The sequence below is a fragment of the Tripterygium wilfordii genome, chromosome 3 (assembly GCF_013401445.1).
Source record: "Tripterygium wilfordii isolate XIE 37 chromosome 3, ASM1340144v1, whole genome shotgun sequence".
Classification (NCBI taxonomy): domain Eukaryota; kingdom Viridiplantae; phylum Streptophyta; class Magnoliopsida; order Celastrales; family Celastraceae; genus Tripterygium; species Tripterygium wilfordii.
Genome location: NC_052234.1, coordinates 1,742,596 through 1,760,781, shown reverse-complemented (window position 1 = coordinate 1,760,781; position 18,186 = coordinate 1,742,596). Strand labels below are relative to the sequence as shown.

Below are 18,186 nucleotides of genomic sequence, written 5' to 3'. Positions count from 1 at the left end.
GTAATCTCCCACACCTCTGCGTCAAGAGATCGGAACCAACGTTTTTTATTATTGAGAAAGCACAATCGAACAGTCGGTCATATGCTTCGTATGTTACTACAAAACTAGTTTAATCTCTTCTTCCCAGCTACATCCACATGAAATCCATGCAAAAGTGTATTGCAAAACAAATTACACAACCATATCTAGCTCCATCAGCAGATTCAGCATCCACAAACCAGGGCATGAATGTACATGACTCTCTTTTAGGTTATGGTCTCAGTATCAGTCTTTTGAGGTTCGTAAGACGTTTCTACGACCCCACTGCTGCCACCGTGGTTGTTGTTGTAACTGCGGTAATAGGGGCCGTATCTGCTGTAGAACATCCCAGCATGAAGAACTCCCACATATAGGAGTTGACTTGCCATCGCTATTATGATAAATGCTTCTAATGTTTGCTGCAAATCAAGCCAAAATGTCTTGTTTAATCAACTTCCCTTGTACTTGGTTGTTTAGGCAGAAATTGAACGAATCCGAATCGAATTGATACAAGAACATCTAATTAGCTACTTGAGGCATATATGTATACACTGACTTAATGCCGCAATGGGATTCAAAAAAATGATTACCAGTCGCTTTCCTCTGTGCCCTCCTAATATTATCTCCTTGCACACAAGTCTGCGTCAAGAATAAGACCAAACAACACAGCACACAAAGAACAAGGAATCAGTGCAAGAAATATATTTTCAAAACTGCTGCGCGTGGGAGTTACGACGCCCAAACAACACAACGCACAAAGAAAAATGAATCAGTGCAATAAATATATTTCAGAAATTGCTCGGCGTGGGAGTTGAATTTGAGATGCCCAAACAACACGACACACAAAGAAAAAGGAATCAATGCAAGAAATATATTTCCGAAACTGCTAGACGTGTGAGTTGAATTTGCGGCCTCCCGCATTTGCAAAGAGTTTTGTGACTAGCACACAATGATACCAGATTCAGTTCATGAGTAAGTTCTAATAGAATAACAGTTAATCATGTCCCACGTAAGAAATTCTCACATAATACAGCTTTGTGTATATGATGTTAGGATTGGATGTAAATACCCAAAAGCAAGAGTAGTAAGAGCCCAGGAAATGATTCCCAAAGAAGATGCTCCAGCCAAACTATCACTTCTCCAAGCATGAAGATGCATGATCCCAGTAATCACTGAACAAGCCCCCGTCACTCCAGCTATCAGGGCAAACAACAACACGAAGTTTGTGGATGTATTACCACCCAAATCTGTACACAAAACAGACTGAAATTCTCACCTTTGGAAACCCAAGGAAGTAATTTTTTCTGATAACATAACAAAGAACAAGGAATTGAAGCAGAGAGAGCATACGTGGGTGATTCTGTTCACCATCGATGTATTTGTCATGAGACCATCCAGCTAGTCCAAGAATGATGAGATAAACCACCAAGTTCACTGCTAAAAGAAGACCCATAAAATCCCTACCATCTCTTCCAACCGCCATTGCTAGAACTCGCTCAATCTTCACTTCAATCGACACTGAGGATGCAAAGGCAAGAGACGCTCATGGGGTTTATGAAAAATATAAGTAAAAAGACGGCCTTCTGCGTAATGGGTTAGTTTTGTTAAAGGGTACAGTGCCTTCAGGATAATTTCTTCCATTTGGGCCCATTCGACTCCAGAAAGCACATTTTTGCCAACTTTAGATATTGTTGGCTGTCTCCGAGGTCAGCTTTCTCGTCTTTTGTTGCACCTCTGCACATTTTCTTTGGTATTAATTTTGTAGCCAAAGACCAACTAATGGATAAGGACAATAAATGGCCTTTTTTTTGTCTTTAGTTGGGGTGAATGGACACTCTCTTTGAGTGGCAAAACACAGTCCAGACGATCGGATTTGTTCGACCTATATCAAATCAAGTTTGAACAAAAGTTATGTGTTTGAAATCTGGATCCAAACAAAAAAAAATATCCAGTTTAAGACTAGGTCTGGGTCCAAACTTGTCTGGACCCTAACCTCGATTAGGTTATTATCCTATTTGCTTGTCCTGATTTGGTCAATTAATTACGTTCGAAATCCAATCCATGTTGAGTCCGAACATGTAAATGCTTCATAAACATTTAAGAATTTGAAATAAGTGTAATTAAATCATAATATATGAAATGTAAGTTAATAAAGGAATGAACAAACGACTTAATTAGATGAGACAAAAGCAACAAAAGTAAATTTTTAAATATATTTGCTCGACGTTCCAAGATGACAATGACATTAATGAAGCTATAGCTAATATGATTAAAAATGGGCAGATGAAATGGAGTACACTGAACTGAATGTTTCTTTTAAGGTTGAAGGAACGATTTTATAGGTTAGCTATACGACCCTTGATGATGTATAGTTATCAGTCTTGAAAAATTAAGAGACAACATAGAGAGAACGATGAGATGGCAAGGAGAATCAAGAGAATTTGTATAGATAGAGCTATAAGCGAAGAGGAATATCTAAAAAATGCTTAAAATAATAATAAGAAATTATATGAATTCAATAAAAAATTGTGAAAGTATGATCTTACATGGAAATGAATAGCGAAAACGAATACACGTAGTTGATTCCTATTGATTTTCTCATAAACTCATACAGTCGATCGTAAATTTTTAGGACAAAGGATCAGAGGATGAAGATGGTGATGGATTTGTTCTCGTATTGGTCCATGACCATGTTGTCGGCCCTACCAGATCCAAAACAGCAAAACTAGTAGCAGAAGACAATACACCATTCTATCTTTCTTCTCTGCCGTATTGTCACCTCGAAATTTCCAGGAGAACTTAAAAGACGGCAATGGCATCGCTTGCATTGTATTGTCATACACATTTCACTATTGTGCTAATCGTCTTGATTCAATTTTATATTATGTGACAGAATTTGATTCTTTGTCTTCTTCACTCTGTTTCCATAATAGATTTAAATCCCATGACAATGAATCATTGAGCATGCCACCAAATGGAACCTCTACATAACCCAACATATGCATAAAATAAGAAAACCATATATAGTTGAACTACTCATAGTTTCATTCTCTCCATTTTCTACATGCCTTTTCAATCATGGTTTTCTTAACAACATGGCTTTCTTCATCTTCTTTTCTTGCTGTTAATGGTTCTCAATGCAGAATCACTCTTCTTCAACTTCTCAACGTTCCACACAAACATGCCAGAGATTGAATTCCAAGGAGATTCATTCTCTTCAGGGGCAGTTGTTCAGATCACAAAGAACCAAGCAGATGCAAGACTAACAAGCAGTGTTGGAAGAGTTTCATATTCACAACCTGTGCATATTTGGGACTCGAAAACCGGCAAAGTCACATATTTCACTACCCACTTCTCGTTCATCATGAAATCTGTTGATCTCAACTTGTATGGTGATGGGATTTCTTTCTTTCTTGCTCCATTTGATCCCCAAACCCCACAAGATTCATCTGGTGGTTACCTAGCTCTGTTTAGTCCAGAAACGGCTTTTGGTAATCGTACCAGTAATCAGATTGTAGCAGTTGAGTTTGATAGCTTCAAGAATCCATGGGTGTAGTTGTGGGTTTTGGGGTTTTGGTTTGTAGGTTAGGCCTGTCTTGGTTCATATACTGTAAAAGAATGCAGTATCAGTTCAACTGCAATGAAATGTGTAATAAAACCAGCTGCACTATGATTGAAAGCCTACCAGTTCTTAATTTTAAGACACGGCCCTAGTTCAACTGCAATGAAATGTGTAATAAAACCAGCTAGTATTATATTTTCGTCCTCTAACCAGATTGTTCTACACCAGCAAACCTTCTCTCATAAACTGAGACAAGCCTCTATCTTAATCAAAGATCTCATGTAAAAGACTTCAACTTCAAGCAAAATGGCGCAGGTTCAGCTAATTCTACACAAGTATAATCAAGCAATATATATCCGATGCATCATCTCCTGATTCCCCTCTCAATCAAATTGAATATTTATCCTAGTTATGCAAACAAATTGGGTAACTGCAATGCACTAGGAAATACTACTAAATGGTCTGCATATGGAATGAACTTTTCAAGCTACAATCCTTCGGCACAAACACACAGATACAGGGAAAACGTGCCTGCACACAGGCAATCGATAAGCAGTCATCTAAATTCACCAGAATCAAACTTGTACACTCCTTATTTACAAACTACAAGGAAGATAACATCAACAAGCATGCATTTTTTTTTATTCGAACAAGCATACATTATTAAGTAAGATTTCAACTGCTAGCCCTTACCCCACTCAAGTGCTGTGCAAGGACATCCCTGATTCTCCTCCCAGTATCGTCTACCTCTCCTTCGAAAGCCGGAAGCTCCTCATCCCTGGGATACCACCCGTTACCCTCTGGCAGTGGCTCACTGCACCTGATCAGAAAGTTATGCAGCAAACAACCTGTAACAATAACAAACGGGAAAATCTCAACACATTTATCAGTCCACCTCTTCGCCAGAAGCTGCCACCGTGCCCGAACCCTGCCAAATGCAGTGCCAACCAGCCCCATCGCGCGACCATGAACAATGTTAAATTCGCTCTCCATGGAACTAAAACTATCCTCCTCATCCTGTCTTGCATAAGGAGTTAAGAGCCATGGCAATAGAGGGAAACAAGAGTCCCCCAAAATGTATTGAGGAATCAAACTGCCATCTCTTAGTTTATATGGAGGGCCATTGAACAACTCCTCTGACTCCTGTACCCCCAAATAGAGTTTGGTTTGATGCAAAATGGTTTCGGTTCTCATAGTAGAAGGCCAACCCGCAGAGATATCCAAGAACCTACCCTCGGAGTCCACCAATGCCTGAACCAACAGTGACCCATTTCGCCCCAACTCAGGACAATCAACTCCAAATCTCCCAAACCCCAACACACCACAGCAATTCGGCAGTGAAATCCACCCAAACCCCACCAAAATCCGACCTACGTCACTCCTCAATTCGGCCAAATTCCCCAATTTCTCAATCACTGCCTTGCAAACTGAGAAGAAAACCCGGCAGGCCTGGTCGGACGAAACCAGCCCGAAGCGGCGCGCCACGGACTTGTAAGGCGCGGCATGTGCGAGGCGGAAGAGGGCCGCGGCTAGTGCGAAATTTGGGGGTACAGAGGAGGGGAGCAGAGCGAGGAGAGACGGCGAAATGAGGGAGAGGAGGAGAGAGAAAGAGGGTTTGGACATTCGGAAGCAGTGGAGCCAGCGAGGGTCGTATTCACTGGAAGCCGAGGAGATGAATCGATGGAACCAAGACGAAGATTGTGATGGTGGAAGAAGTGGAGATAGAGAGAAGAGTGAAGGAGCAGCGAGGAGGGACTCGATGGAGAGAATTTGAGAGGGGGATAAGAGGAGGTCGTTTTGGGAGAGAAACGAATGGGCGGCGACGGTGGCGGAGGAAATGAGAGCTTCGACTTCTTGAGGAAGCTGTTTGCGTTTAGATTTCTTCAGCGGCAGCTGTTTACAGGAGAGACTGAAGGAGGTGTCTTCTTCATAGGTTGACTTGCCGGAGGCTACACTTTCCTCTCTACCACCTCCGCCGGACGCGGCCATAACTGTGGCGGAGTTTAGTCTCGGATTGTCACGGGTATGTCATTTCCAAATGACCACGGGAAAAAGGTGTGTATATGCTGTGTCAGTGACTCTGACTGTGACTCGGTGGTCGGTGTGAGTGTGTGACCTTCCTTTCAATTAAAAAAACTAATGTCTTCCTAATGTCCAGGTGCAACGGTGGATGGAGGTTTAGGTTTAGAACATTAGGACTGTTAAAAAAAGTAATCGAATAACCGAACCAAACGATTAACCGATTTAACGATCGATTATTTTTTTAAAAAAAATTAGTGAGATTCGATCAAAAATCAATGGAATAACCGAAATAACCGTTCATAATTGATCGATAGATCAATTAAATTCTTGTAAAAAAATCATAAAAATAATCATTTACACTCCTAATTAAGATGCTATGTGTGATAAATACTCTTTTATTTTATTTTTTAAAATTTCAAAATCCAAATTCCAATATAAATTTTTTTTTCTTACTCAAAAGTACTTTCATGTCATTTTTCTCACCTATGTTGATGGCTCTAGTGCCTACTAACCTCAATTCTTGTACCTATTTTGGTATTTGAATATGATACAATTCTAAGTCTTATTTCAAAAATATTGAATAGTATTTCTCAAAAAACTTAAGGTGTGTTTGGATTGAGGGATTTTTGGGAAGAAAAAGGAAGAGAAAATAAAGGGAGAGAATGAGAAGAATAATATCGTTATTCCTCCCTTGTTTAGATAGATCAAAAAATAAATAAATAAAACTAAATTAATTTACTAATTTATCTTTATTTTTATATTAAAATGTTATGTACAATGGGTAAAACAAGTTTTTAACTTATAAATAACTTAATTAGTAATTCATTCCCTCTAAATGACTCCATTTTTAGGATGATGAATTTTGACAAAAATTTAATGAAATATTTTCTTCAATTCCATTTAAATCTCTCCCCTTAATTTTTTATAAACTTCCAAATAAGAAAATAAGTTAAGAAAAAAGACAATTAACATTATTGGAACATGTGTGATGTTGATTTGCACTTCCCAATATTCCATGATCAAGACTATTTATGGAATTTAAAAAATGTTTGATTTTCCAATGATTATCCACTGGAGTTTGCAATAATGATTATCGTAAGGCCAACCTTTTAGATTTAAAGATGATAGTTTGATAGAATCCAATAAGATGATAATCAACATAAACGGACTTGAGGACTTGGGTCGGATTTAAGAACATTGTTTTGTATGAGGATGACAAGATACTTGTCGGGATGTACTTGTGCCGATGAAATAAAATCAAAAACTCTAGTTGAAATTCGAACTCCACGAACCAACAAAACAAAAAATGGCAACAGATCTCAACAAGGAAAGACAATCCATAGAGAAAACCCTCCAAGATAATATATTTGAAGAATAAAGAAACTAAAATCAGAAGAATTCTCACAAACAATTTGTCAATCGACCAAAATAGCATATCACACCAAACAATCTAATATATCAAAGAGAAATCTCCAAAAAAAAAAACATGTTGTCAATTGGTCAAGATCTATGCAAATTAGTAACGGCGACAATTTAATATTAAAAAAAAATACCTGCAAATAAGAAAAGTAGCAAAATTAAGGGATCTTAAATAAACTTTTATATTTTTGGGATGAAGGAGAAGATGAGGAGGTGGACTTTCCTATTATTTTTTAAAATTTAATTTTGCCTATATGATTCCACATAATCCACGTGTTATAACAATATTTTTTTTTAATTTTTACTTTTATATGACACATTATCTATTTACAGTAGCAGGTCCAGGGAATAGATTGAAGGTGAGCTAAGTTAACAAACCGAGTTAGGAATTTATAAGGGAAGATATAAAGATTGGGGGACGATGCTTCTGAAATTTTTTTAGAGCTATTTATTTAACTATAAATATTAATATTATATAGTTATTAGAAGATATGAGTATTTTAAAAAATTTTAGGGTGGGCTTTTAATTTTAATTTTAAGATTTTGTACCTTAGTATAAAGTAAATCATTTTTTTTCCCAAAAATATATATAACAACTTTTTTTTTGAAAAGTTAATGAGTTCAACCTGAAGATACCGTGGCTCCGCCACTGGATACTTTGACTGTTTGAATATGGGCAAATCTATCCGAATTATTGAATTGGAATAATTTTAAACTTAAAGTTACTGATACGAAAACTTTTTTTTTTTAAAGGCCCATAGACCATACACACGTTAAGCCATACTCGAGGGGCATGAAGGCCACCACACCAAATGGAAAACTACCCAAATCCCAAACCCCCGCCATACCCGAGGAGATGATGGCCACCACACCAAATGGAAAACTACCCAAATCCCAAACCCCCTGGTGAGAATAGAACCCTGAACCTCAAGTTCCTGGACAGATAATCAGACCAACCAAGCTATCTCCCATTCTCACCGATACGAAAATATTTGATTGAATTGGAAAAATTTTAAACTTTTAAGTTATTGATACGAAAACATTTGATCTTTAGAGGATGAAATTGAATTGAAATATCCAATATCTTTCCACGATGAAAAAATAACCCGCTAAAATTCCTACAATTTCACATTTCTTCTTTTCATCCCGCCATCTGTTTCAGGGAAACGAAATTCGAACAGACGTTCCCCCCAAAAAGCTTGCTTATCTGTCATGTCTCCACACCCAAAATCCTGTCTGTGCCGTCTCATTCTGGTTCTCCGTTCTCCACAGAGAAAAAAAGTTCTACTGCTTCTGTTTTTGGAAGAAGAAGTTGAGAGGTAGATGGAGAAGAGGAGTCGCAACAACTGCCCCGGAGTTCGTCTCATAGGTGGTAGAATCTATGATTCTGAGAATGGAAAAACTTGTCACCAGGTGCTTTCAGATTATCAGTTTGGATAAAGTATATATAATGGGTATTGTTTTATCTAGCAAAAGTTTTGCAATCTTAAATTTAATTTCACAGATACCTTAAATTCGAATCTTGCAAATTTGCAATTAAGTAATTAGTTTATTCTGTTGTGTTTTTAGCTCGAATTTGGTGGAACTGATCTAGCTATAAATCTTCACTCTTAATTTAATTTCGCATTTACCTTAAATTCCGAATTTAATTGAACAATATAATGATATATAACTCCAAGGATCTAGGGTTTTTAGTGTTTGATATTATCTTGCAGTTGATTCTGCGTAAATTGATTTTTGCCCTAATTTTGTGTAATATTTCAAATTCTCAACGTCTTGTTTGGTTATTTTTTGAAGTGTCGGCAAAAGACAAGAGATTTCTCCGCCCAGTGTAAGAACCAAAAAGGGAAGAAAATATGTTCCATTAATTTCTGTCACAAATGTCTTTTGAACAGGTTAGATATGTCAAATGAATTTTATAAGAAATTCTTTCTTGTTTTCGTGTTGAACGTCTTTTGCTCAGTACATTGAGGTTCATCTCAAACTAGGTATGGAGAGAAAGCAGCTGATGTGGCACTATTGGAACGGTGGAGTTGTCCAAAGTGTAAGGACATTTGCAATTGTAGCTTCTGCATGTAAGTATATGGTCTTTATGAGCTTTCTAGTTGAAGAGAGTTTTATTTTTTGTTTTGGGGTTATAATCTATGTGTCTCGTATCATTTTCAGGAAAGCACGAGGTCACAAACCTACTGGTATACTTGCGCACACGGCAAAAGAACACGGGTTTTGTTCTGTTTCAGAAATGCTTAAAGTTAATGGCCCTGAAATACCCGAGACACAAACTTCTTCTAACAAGGTTTGGAGTGCCTTCTCTTGTTTGCTTTTGTATGGTTATGGTGGCTAAGTTACATATTTTTCGGTTAGCGATGATAGAATATTTGATTGTTCATGTGCCGATATGTGTATGCCCAGGAGACTGTAGTTGTTTTGCCCATAAAGAGAGGAAAGGAAAATTCCTTTGATGGAAACAGTGGTACAAATGTTGATTCTCCAGAAAAATTTGCAATAACAGATGAGAGTCGCTCAGATAAAACAAAACGACGAGGGTTGAAGGAAATAAGCAATAGCAGTGTAGACGATAATGGTGCATTAAAGAAGAGTAGGGCAAAGAAGCCAAAAATTTGTGAGGATGTTAATAAGAAGAAAGTGAAGACGAGTGAAAAGGATGGATGTGAACTTAAGGAGAAAAAAAAGTCTGAGAAACAGATTTTGAAGGCTGCTTCCTTTGATGTGGACCACAATGAAGACAGAAATAGGGGAACATGCAAAGATGCTGATTTTCCAATTGATGTTGAAAATGATAGTGGCAGAAGCGAGCTAAAAGCAGCCATAGACTCTGCTCAAGTTTCAGAGGGTCCAAATTGCAGAGACCAAATCTTGAATGGTTATTATAATGGTAATGCTGGTGCCAGCCTCAACACAACCTTAAAGCCTTGCACAGTTTTAGGTGATGCAAGTTATGAAGATGCATCACTCATAGAAGGCATTAGAAGTGATAATGAGGAAGCTAAGCAGAAGGCAGCAATAGAGTCATGCCATTTTAAGATGAGTGCTGAAGAATTTCAGAACGAAAAATTTGATGCTAAGATTCAATTGCCTCAAGGCTCCAGGTTGACAATTGTGGAAGACGTTCTGTTACCTCATGAAGATGTTGGGCATGCATTACAATTCTTAGAATTCTGTTCATCTTTCGGGAAGGTCAGTTTGAATTTGGTTCTTTCTACATTGTGCAAGAATGTTTCACTCTACATCATGGTTTTATTTGCCAAACCATTTGTTCTTTGTAGTAGTTAACTTTTATGGTTTGTTGATGGAAATTTGCTATAAAAGCTGTAAGCTCTCTTTCACTAATATCACCTTATGGGAGAGCTTTTACCATGAATTAGTAGTGTCAGTTACATTTATCGTCTATTCTCTTGGAGCCAATTTGTTTTTCCATTGCATGAATTATTGTTGACTAGCTTATCTTCAAAGCATTAGCTGATTTGTTGTTCTTTATTGTATTTCCCCTGTACTTCATAAATTTGTTGTTGGTAATGGTTATTCTCCTACTTTACATGCCACTAGGTCCTAAATTTGAAGAAAGGAAACACTGGAATTGTAATTAAGGAAATTGCACTTGGGCAAAGTGGTCGTCGCTCGTACTACTCTATAGTACCCTGGATTCACATTCGATTATTGTCTTTAATACTGGAAGACAGGGGAGAAAAGTAACCTTTCTGCTCCAATATAGATTAATTATGCTCAATAACTTATGGCTTTATGAGACTATATAGTGATTGGAACTATTGTCAGATCTAAATCTCTTAATTCAACAAAAGGAAAACATCCGTGGGTACAAGCTCTAGGGAAACTTGTCTCTCACTACCCGTACATGTCAAGTGAGTTCTCTCCTGACTGTTTCGACGGGGGCATTGATGGATATGGGAAACTAACTATCACAAGAAGGTTCAAGCTCTTGAACTTTCTATGTGATGAAGCACTTAGCACCAAGTAAGTGATTGGGGCTAATGTTAGAAAATCAGTCTCTTTACATGATGGATTCCCCTTCCCTTGAGCTTAGATCAAGATGGGGAAGTGGTTGGATTTTTTCCTTTCTATCTGTTTGATTGGGTTGCTTGTAGGTGCTTGCGGAGGGTGATTGATGATCAAAATTCAAAATTTTTACTGGGGGAGAAGGAGGCTAAAGAAAAGGTTTCAGTAGCAAAGGAAAAGGTATTATAAGTTGGTAATACATTTTCCTTCTTTTGATTGTATGGAGGTATTGTTTCAGTAAAACTAACTCCCTTTCTTGCTTCCTTTTTCTTATCCTTGGTGCATGCAGAAAAAGGGCTTGAAGCAGAAGATGCATGATGAATTGGCTAAAGTCATTATGGCAAAGAATGGGGCTTCCCTTTCAATTTCTGAGCATGAAGCTCTAGTTTCTCAAATAAAAAGTAAAGCAGCTGAAGCTCATATGGAGATGCTGGAGGCAAAGGGCATGGCACAAAAAAGTATGTATGCAGTTCTTTTCACGTTTAATGGTTTCCTCTCATATGTGTTTGAAAAGTTGGTTTGATGGTGAATTGGTGATCCAGATGAGGCATCCCAAAGCGTCAAGCTAAATTAAACAACATAAATAGTTATGTTACACTTATGGATTTGCTGCATTGGAACCATGAAATATCGAATGCTTAGTGCATTACCTTAGGCTCAGAAAAAAAAAAAAGACAATAGTTATGTTACATCAGTTTTTTTTTTCTTTTTCGAAGTGAATCATGATGGTTGACCTGCCTGTTGTCCACAAGAATATTTGAGAAAGGGTAAGGACAACTATCTAACTTGCCATGATAGGGAGTATCTGGCAAGTGGCAACTCAAGGTATTAATAAACTGTCAAAGAAGAAGGGAATACCTCTTCATTGAACTTCTGAGTTCTGAGTTCTGGTAAGACAAACAGAGCTAGAAAGCTGAATGATGTATTTAGGGAAATCCTCCTTTAGATACTTGCTTATTGATGTTTTCCTAATGGTTCTGTGTTTACAAAATCCCTCCATTGTATACGTTCTTGCTGTCCACATTTTGGCTGTTTAACATATTAATGCATGACATGATCTGTTGCTTGCGAGTGGTCGTGCCATAAGACGTTATTGCTGAAACCCAGACCAACATAGTAATGCTGCAGAATGTATTCCCTTATAGTTTATCATGATTATCTAATTCTTTTGATGCACTTGACAGTTGACTCGTATGCATTCATGCCAATAATATTAAATTGATTTAACTGTTCTCATGCAATGAATGCTAAGCATGCCATGTTCAAATACATGAGCTAGTGGTTCTGTACTCTGGAAATTGATTAACCTTTCTCATGCAATAAATTATACTTGCAATAATTTTTGCTGTTTGCATTAGTTCTATATTTGATATAATGGCTTTCTCTTTGCCTCCCTATTGTAGTGGGACAGAGATCTGATGCTGTTAGAACAGAGCCCATCCTTTCAGATGCTAATGGTTCTGTACTCTGGAAATTGAGGTGCTACAGTGGGGAACCAAATGTTTTGCTTCAAGGTTAGGATGAATGCATGTTTTGATTATTGGATGATCAAATACATGCGCTAGTCACTATAATTTTTCCCCTTGCCTTTCAATATACAGATATGGGGACCTTGGATTCTGATGCTCATGATGAAAAGTGGTTTTCTTATGACGACCAGAAAGAAGAAATTGAGAAATGCATTTCTTCTTTAAAGTATGTTAGAGCTTTGCCTTTCACACTTACATAAGTTTTCATTTCATTTGTTGATATGCCAGCAATTTCCTGTCCAGTTGCACATCATTATCTCACAACTCTATAACTTAGTAAGATGCATAGATTTGTCAATGGGTACCTCAATCCATAACATTTCATGGAAGCTCTGATAATAACTCTCCTCGTCTGTCTTAATTATTTCATGCCATCCCCACTCCTCCCTCAAAAAGAGGTGTCTTCATTCATCTATTATTGTGTTGCAGAAGCTTCTTTTTGCATTATGCATTGTCTGGTTTGATACCCTTATGTGCATTTACCACAAATTTTGCATGTGTTATCTGATTTAAGGCTAAATTGGAAGTCAAGTTGTGTATCCAACTAAAGGGCCATGCTGCAGATGCTCATTGTCCAGGCTTTTTTCCAAATGGTTATAGTAGTCATTCTTAGAAGGAATTAGTTGGATTAGCATCAAGTGTAGAGATGTTGCTTCATTTAAATAAATATGCAGTTTGCAGAATTGCAAGGCAATTAAGGAAAATGAACATTTCTCTAGTTGATGCATTAATTTATTTATCCCTCCCTAGTCTGTAGGAAGGGACAGACGGTAAATTTAATGACTTTTGTTCAGAGCCTAGTGTATTAAGCCACATTGCTTTGTTGTTTGCCTGTTCCAACTTCCAACATTGTATCGCTGGTTATAGCACCTGCTAAACTGCACTTCCATCTCTCTCTCTCTGGTAATGCTTTAGCGATAAAATAATAACCCATGCATTTAGAAAAACTGCTTCCGTTGAGTTTTTGTTCAAGCTTTCTAAATATCTGTCATTTGGATGCTTACACAAGTATATGATGTTATTATGTATTTGGACTTTGGAGATGTATGAGCAGAACATCAAAGTAGTTTTTGGAAGGGCCAAGTTGACTTGTTCATCTGTTTTTGTTTTGTGGTGGTGTGCAGAAAATGGTTTCACTAATCCTTTTTCTCTGATTACAGGAGAAAACGGGTTCTAGGCCGCGGCCGCTGTTTGGCTGCATAAGGATATGGCACACTTTCAATCTGAAATGTAGCTTTTGCTTATATTTTGTATTTTGTCTGTTCTCCATGTGGAACTGGATTACAAAAGAAGAAAAACTAAGTTCCATGGCATCTTTCTAAATGTAGTCATACTGTTGCAGATACTAATGGATCGGCCTTGTAGTTCTCTTGTCTTGTCATTCATTACAATTCTTGATTATTAGTAGCTTGGTGTTTTTTTTTTCCCTTTCTTCAGTCAAATATTTGCAATAAGTGATCATAAGCCAAGGAAACCAATGAGCTTCAAAGCTTTTTTTATTGCAAATTTTTTCCAAATTGATTTTAGGATGAATCATTGTGATTAATGCATCAACAGTTGTGCTCAACTCAAACGGATTCAAGCCAAGTGTGAGCCTGTGCGTTTGGTTAAAGTATTTTCTGTTTTCCATTTTCAGAAAAATAGAAAATGCTTGGAAAACGTGTTTGATTAGCAAAATTTGAAAATACAGAAATTAAAAAAAAATATATAGATATATATATATATAGAAAATTGGAAAACCAAAGAAAGTCATTTTCTAAGATAGAAAACACGGACTAAATTTTCCATTTCATTTTCTCAAAAAAATTAATAATCTAAAATATATGTTTCAAAAATAACATATACAACATCCAAGTCGAACAAATCCGACAATGCACAAACACGACGATGCTCAACTTTGCTTATTAACCATTCATCGACTCAAATGATTAATCTACGTAACACTAATATAGCGATCGATTAAAAATAAATATACATGACCCACTTAACATTCAATAAGCCACATTAAATTTGGGATGGGATATCAAACGCGTGAGATGACTAGCGCTACACCGCAAAATGGACGTGCCCGGTGCCCCGGACTAGCTCGTGGTTCATCTATTTGGGCCCAAAAATACTTTGGGTCCATTTATTTAGCATTTACTTTTATTATTTTGTTTATTTTTAAAAAACACTTAAATTACATTTTGTGCGCTTGTAGGCTTGTAGCTTCTAGACGTTACTGGAGGACTGCTTCTTCTTCTTCTTCGCTTTTTCTTTTGCATTCCAGTGATTGCCAATCATATATTTCCCCGAAGAACCACAAATTGAAGCACAAACGGCGTCTCATCCTGATCCGAAGCACGATAAACATGTTCGGAGTAGTGTTTCCTAACCGGAGCTTCCCGATCGACATGTCTACTTTCGCCCAAATCGACACCTTCCACTGGATCCTCGACATGAACACTTTCGTTGGTGAAGCCTACGATCAAATTCGCGAAATCTGTATCTTTTTATTGAACACCTTCACGCTTCCAGCAGACAAGGCCCTCGCAGTCTACGTTCAGTCTCCGGGATCACCTTTCGTGTTCTGTGGTGCTGTTACTTTAGCCCGCCCGTCAGCGGTGCTCTCTCTCAATTGGCCTGAGTCAGGCGGTCAGATGGAGTTAATGGCGCCGGACGCTGCACCTGTGTCCGCTAAGATAGGGATTTCCGTGGAGGATTTGGCGTCGCTGCCTTCGTTGGATGTGGCGGCGGAGAAGAGAATCGAACGGCTGGCTATGAAAGTGGGGGAGAATCTATTCAATTACATGCAATCGTTTTGTGGTGTTGATGGGAGTAAGTTGATTGTGCCTATGGATATTTTGGACCGGTGGTTCAAGAAGTTCCAAGAGCGGGCTAAGCGAGACCCCGAGTACTTGAAAGGCTTTGAATTGTAATCTTTTCTTCGTCTTCCTCTGAAGAGAAAAAGAGGTATATCTCTCAAGGATTTTGTTATGCAGTAATTGCTTTTTGTTTGTTCCATCAGGTTTTAAATTATTACAGTATTTCTCTCTACTATGTTTTATTTTCTGTTTTGCAATATGCTAGTTGCGATGCAATTTTGTGTTTGTTGATGAGAGAACTATATAGTTTAACACATACAAAGAAAAAAAAAATGAAAGGAAGAGAGCCGTCTGTTGCTGTTTCCGGCTTCCAGCTTGAAATTAACGAGTATTGTTTGGTTAATGGGTTTTCAAGATCACATTACTTAAAATATCAGACAAGTAATACCTTACTTTTCTGATACTTTCATGCGTCACATATTGTTTCAATTTCGAGCTTGTCGGATGTAATTACATATGGAAGAGAGTAGTTTTTTAATGAAAAGGTAAGATTTTGTCTTGTAACTGGCCCTATTTGCTCAGGGTCTTTTGCTGTTTCAATGTTCCTCGCTGGAAATCAAGACCAGAGAGTTCAGTACAGTTGATATTCTGGGAAAACTGTTGTGAACAAAAAGTTATGTTTAGAAACTCTGTGCTGATTTATGTTAAAATATGCGTTCTACCAATGGTGAGAATATTTTAAAGTAGTAGATTCCATGATTTACTGGAGTGTAAGGCAACTTTAGTATAAAGAGAAGTCAAGTCTATGAGGTTGAAGCATTGTGGATTTATTTTTAAAGTGGTAGATTGCATGATTTACTGGAGTGTAAGGCATCTTTAGTATAAAGAGAAGTCAAGTCTATGAGGTTGATGCGTCGTGGATTTATTTCGAGTCTTGTTTATGTAGCCGCTCTCTCTTTTTATGACACTTATACTAGTATAAACCTATGAACTTGAATTAATGATTCAGAATCAATTTAACAATTACTCTATCAATTTTTAGATGGATATGTTTAGACCGTGGTTCTAATCATACTATAATTCCACCAGTTTAACTGTATTCCTATCTATTGTTTCAGAGTATTGATTCTGTACAATTATTGCCTTTTTGCATGACTTAATAATATTCTGTAGTTCTATGTCCAGGATTTACATGTATAGCATTGTCACTGTCAAGAGTGCTATCTCAATCTTTGTGTACTTGTTTTCCAGCATATTTTGCATGACTTTGATGATACGTCTTATTTTGGTTCAAGAAAAGAAAATGAAGTGAAAAACTTGGATGAAGATGTGTTCCTATGTGTTTGAATATTGCCATATTGGATAGAATACTGCTCAATTTTTTTTGTAGGTCGCAAAATGTAGCTGTAATTTCTCAGGCTTTTTATATTGTGTGTTGCAGTTTCTTCGCTTCTGTTGGACAATCCTTTGGTACGTCATACGTGAGCGGTGAAGCATTATATTTCCACAAACTGGTTTTAATGTGTGTTGAGAACTGTCAATGAAAATTGAAATTGTGTTGATTTTTGGACTCTCTCTGATGGAAGAGTTGGTATATTTATTGCCAGATGTGTAATTCCGTATGATGTATGAATTTATAGTTTCAGTCGTATTATCTGCCGTATCTTTATTTTTCTTGCCGAATGGCATGCCGATTTTTCTGATGCCTCGAGGCCTCTGTAATAACTGATTCGACAGATTACTGGTCACATTTGTGTATACGGGATTATTGGCTAGCTATGAATCTCTGGGCACCATGTTCTGCTGTTTCTTCTTCTTCCTTTTTTTCCTATGATAATTCTGCGGTATGTGAGTATTTGTTGTATTTTGAAGCTGCTGGCAGCCAGGCATATGTACGGATCTTCCCAGATGGCTTTTTGTTGTTTGCATGCCGATTACAAGATGTGTAATTCTTTCCATTGCACCTAAGTCTATGCAGAAGATGTACAAGGAAGTTCCCTTTGTCTTGTGAATGCTCTTTATTTTCATGAATGGATACCATTGTTTGTCTTGTGTTTTATCAACGGTAATCATGAAATGAAATTACCATCTGGTTAAGCGCAGTTCTTTGATTGTGCTTAGAGGCAAGTGGGTTTAGGCCTTAGGGATATACACTATATCGATAAACCCATTTTAATTTGGCATTTAAGTTTTCTGCTAAATTTTTTTTTTGTTGTTGTTGTTGTTGTGGTTGAGCATGGGATAGGAGGAAGCAACTGGGTGGTTACCTCTTTTGGATTTACGGAGTAAAGGTGTTTGTGGTTGGGAGTTTAAAATTATTGGAAGTATTTGTAGGGATTCCGTGAGGCTTGCAACCCCTTTTTATAGTTTCAGACAATTGGCAGTAAGAACATTTTGAACAACTTAATTGTAAAAATATCATGAACATTTTTAAAATCGTAAAAAAAGTACAACTTAAGGGTAATTTAGTCATTTGATTTAAGACATTTTTTTATTTATACCTACAATACCCTCCTCCTCTTTCTTCTTCTCCCTCCCTCCAATTATCCAACTCTAGTGTGTCCCCTCTCTCTCCTTCTTCTCTATTAAAAGCTATCTCATTCTTCTTATTTTGGTTCTCGATCTGAATTGTTTTTCGTTGCCTTCTTCTCCATTTTTGGTCAAGCTTCTCCTCTCTTCATCGCCTTCTTCTTCGTTGTTCAATCTGGACTGCGTCAAGTTGCTATTGTCTTCGTTTTTGACAGATCTGGACTATGCTTCGTTTTTGACAGATCTGGATTATGCTTCGTTTTTGCAG

At 37.4% G+C, this 18,186-nt stretch overlaps 5 protein-coding genes across 8 annotated transcripts; 3 read left to right on the top strand and 2 right to left on the bottom strand.

The window, feature by feature from the left end:
* Positions 1 to 29: 29 nt before the first annotated feature.
* LOC119985244 (membrane protein PM19L-like) lies at positions 30 to 1,594 on the bottom strand. Its single transcript, XM_038829479.1, has 4 exons — positions 1,369 to 1,594; positions 1,088 to 1,265; positions 609 to 657; positions 30 to 437 (listed from the first exon to the last, which is right to left on the bottom strand). The coding sequence occupies exons 1-4, from the start codon at positions 1,499 to 1,501 to the stop codon at positions 246 to 248; spliced, it is 552 nt and encodes a 183-aa protein (XP_038685407.1). The 5' UTR covers positions 1,502 to 1,594; the 3' UTR covers positions 30 to 245.
* A 1,515-nt stretch (positions 1,595 to 3,109) lies between these two features.
* Positions 3,110 to 3,886, top strand: LOC119993104 (lectin 10-like; the record flags this gene model as incomplete). Its single annotated transcript, XM_038840038.1, has 1 exon — positions 3,110 to 3,886. A coding segment is annotated over one exon (465 nt), but the record flags the coding sequence as incomplete, so codon positions are not given.
* A 163-nt stretch (positions 3,887 to 4,049) lies between these two features.
* Positions 4,050 to 5,690, bottom strand: LOC119995341 (protein ANTAGONIST OF LIKE HETEROCHROMATIN PROTEIN 1). Its single transcript, XM_038841809.1, has one exon. It carries the CDS (start codon positions 5,567 to 5,569, stop codon positions 4,256 to 4,258), a length of 1,314 nt encoding a protein of 437 aa, XP_038697737.1. The 5' UTR covers positions 5,570 to 5,690; the 3' UTR covers positions 4,050 to 4,255.
* A 2,419-nt stretch (positions 5,691 to 8,109) lies between these two features.
* On the top strand, positions 8,110 to 14,000 carry LOC119989899. Of its 2 annotated transcripts, none has more exons than XM_038835663.1 (12): positions 8,110 to 8,434; positions 8,819 to 8,916; positions 9,010 to 9,096; positions 9,188 to 9,317; positions 9,434 to 10,219; positions 10,589 to 10,731; positions 10,817 to 11,014; positions 11,146 to 11,236; positions 11,346 to 11,514; positions 12,460 to 12,570; positions 12,658 to 12,781; positions 13,746 to 14,000. In XM_038835663.1, the coding sequence occupies exons 1-12, from the start codon at positions 8,345 to 8,347 to the stop codon at positions 13,786 to 13,788; spliced, it is 2,070 nt and encodes a 689-aa protein (XP_038691591.1). In that variant the 5' UTR covers positions 8,110 to 8,344; the 3' UTR covers positions 13,789 to 14,000. The 2 variants fall into 2 exon arrangements, with proteins under 2 accessions (XP_038691591.1, XP_038691598.1); XM_038835670.1 differs by having other exon boundaries at positions 12,658 to 12,751; positions 13,746 to 13,995.
* A 787-nt stretch (positions 14,001 to 14,787) lies between these two features.
* Positions 14,788 to 17,448, top strand: LOC119987698 (protein OPI10 homolog). Of its 3 annotated transcripts, none has more exons than XM_038832634.1 (2): positions 14,788 to 15,537; positions 17,262 to 17,448. In XM_038832634.1, the coding sequence occupies exon 1, from the start codon at positions 14,937 to 14,939 to the stop codon at positions 15,501 to 15,503; it is 567 nt and encodes a 188-aa protein (XP_038688562.1). In that variant the 5' UTR covers positions 14,788 to 14,936; the 3' UTR covers positions 15,504 to 15,537; positions 17,262 to 17,448. The 3 variants fall into 3 exon arrangements, with proteins under 3 accessions (XP_038688562.1, XP_038688557.1, XP_038688550.1); XM_038832629.1 differs by lacking the exon at positions 17,262 to 17,448 and adding an exon at positions 17,127 to 17,243; XM_038832622.1 differs by lacking the exon at positions 17,262 to 17,448 and adding an exon at positions 16,831 to 17,094.
* Positions 17,449 to 18,186: the final 738 nt, after the last annotated feature.

What these genes read in the sequence shown, in the direction of transcription:
- LOC119985244 (XM_038829479.1), bottom strand. Translation starts at nt 1,501, where the DNA reads ATGGCGGTTGGAAGAGATGGTAGGGATTTTATGGGTCTTCTTTTAGCA. An exon ending in TGGTGAACAGAATCACCCAC is followed by an intron (nt 1,266 to 1,368) that starts GTATGCTCTCTC and finishes TTTTGTGTACAG; the next exon opens with ATTTGGGTGGTAATACATCC. An exon ending in GGCACAGAGGAAAGCGACTG is followed by an intron (nt 438 to 608) that starts GTAATCATTTTT and finishes CTTGATTTGCAG; the next exon opens with CAAACATTAGAAGCATTTAT.
- LOC119995341 (XM_038841809.1), bottom strand. Translation starts at nt 5,569, where the DNA reads ATGGCCGCGTCCGGCGGAGGTGGTAGAGAGGAAAGTGTAGCCTCCGGC.
- LOC119989899 (XM_038835663.1), top strand. Translation starts at nt 8,345, where the DNA reads ATGGAGAAGAGGAGTCGCAACAACTGCCCCGGAGTTCGTCTCATAGGT. An exon ending in TTTCAGTAGCAAAGGAAAAG is followed by an intron (nt 11,237 to 11,345) that starts GTATTATAAGTT and finishes TGGTGCATGCAG; the next exon opens with AAAAAGGGCTTGAAGCAGAA. An exon ending in AAAGGGCATGGCACAAAAAA is followed by an intron (nt 11,515 to 12,459) that starts GTATGTATGCAG and finishes TCCCTATTGTAG; the next exon opens with TGGGACAGAGATCTGATGCT.
- LOC119987698 (XM_038832634.1), top strand. Translation starts at nt 14,937, where the DNA reads ATGTTCGGAGTAGTGTTTCCTAACCGGAGCTTCCCGATCGACATGTCT.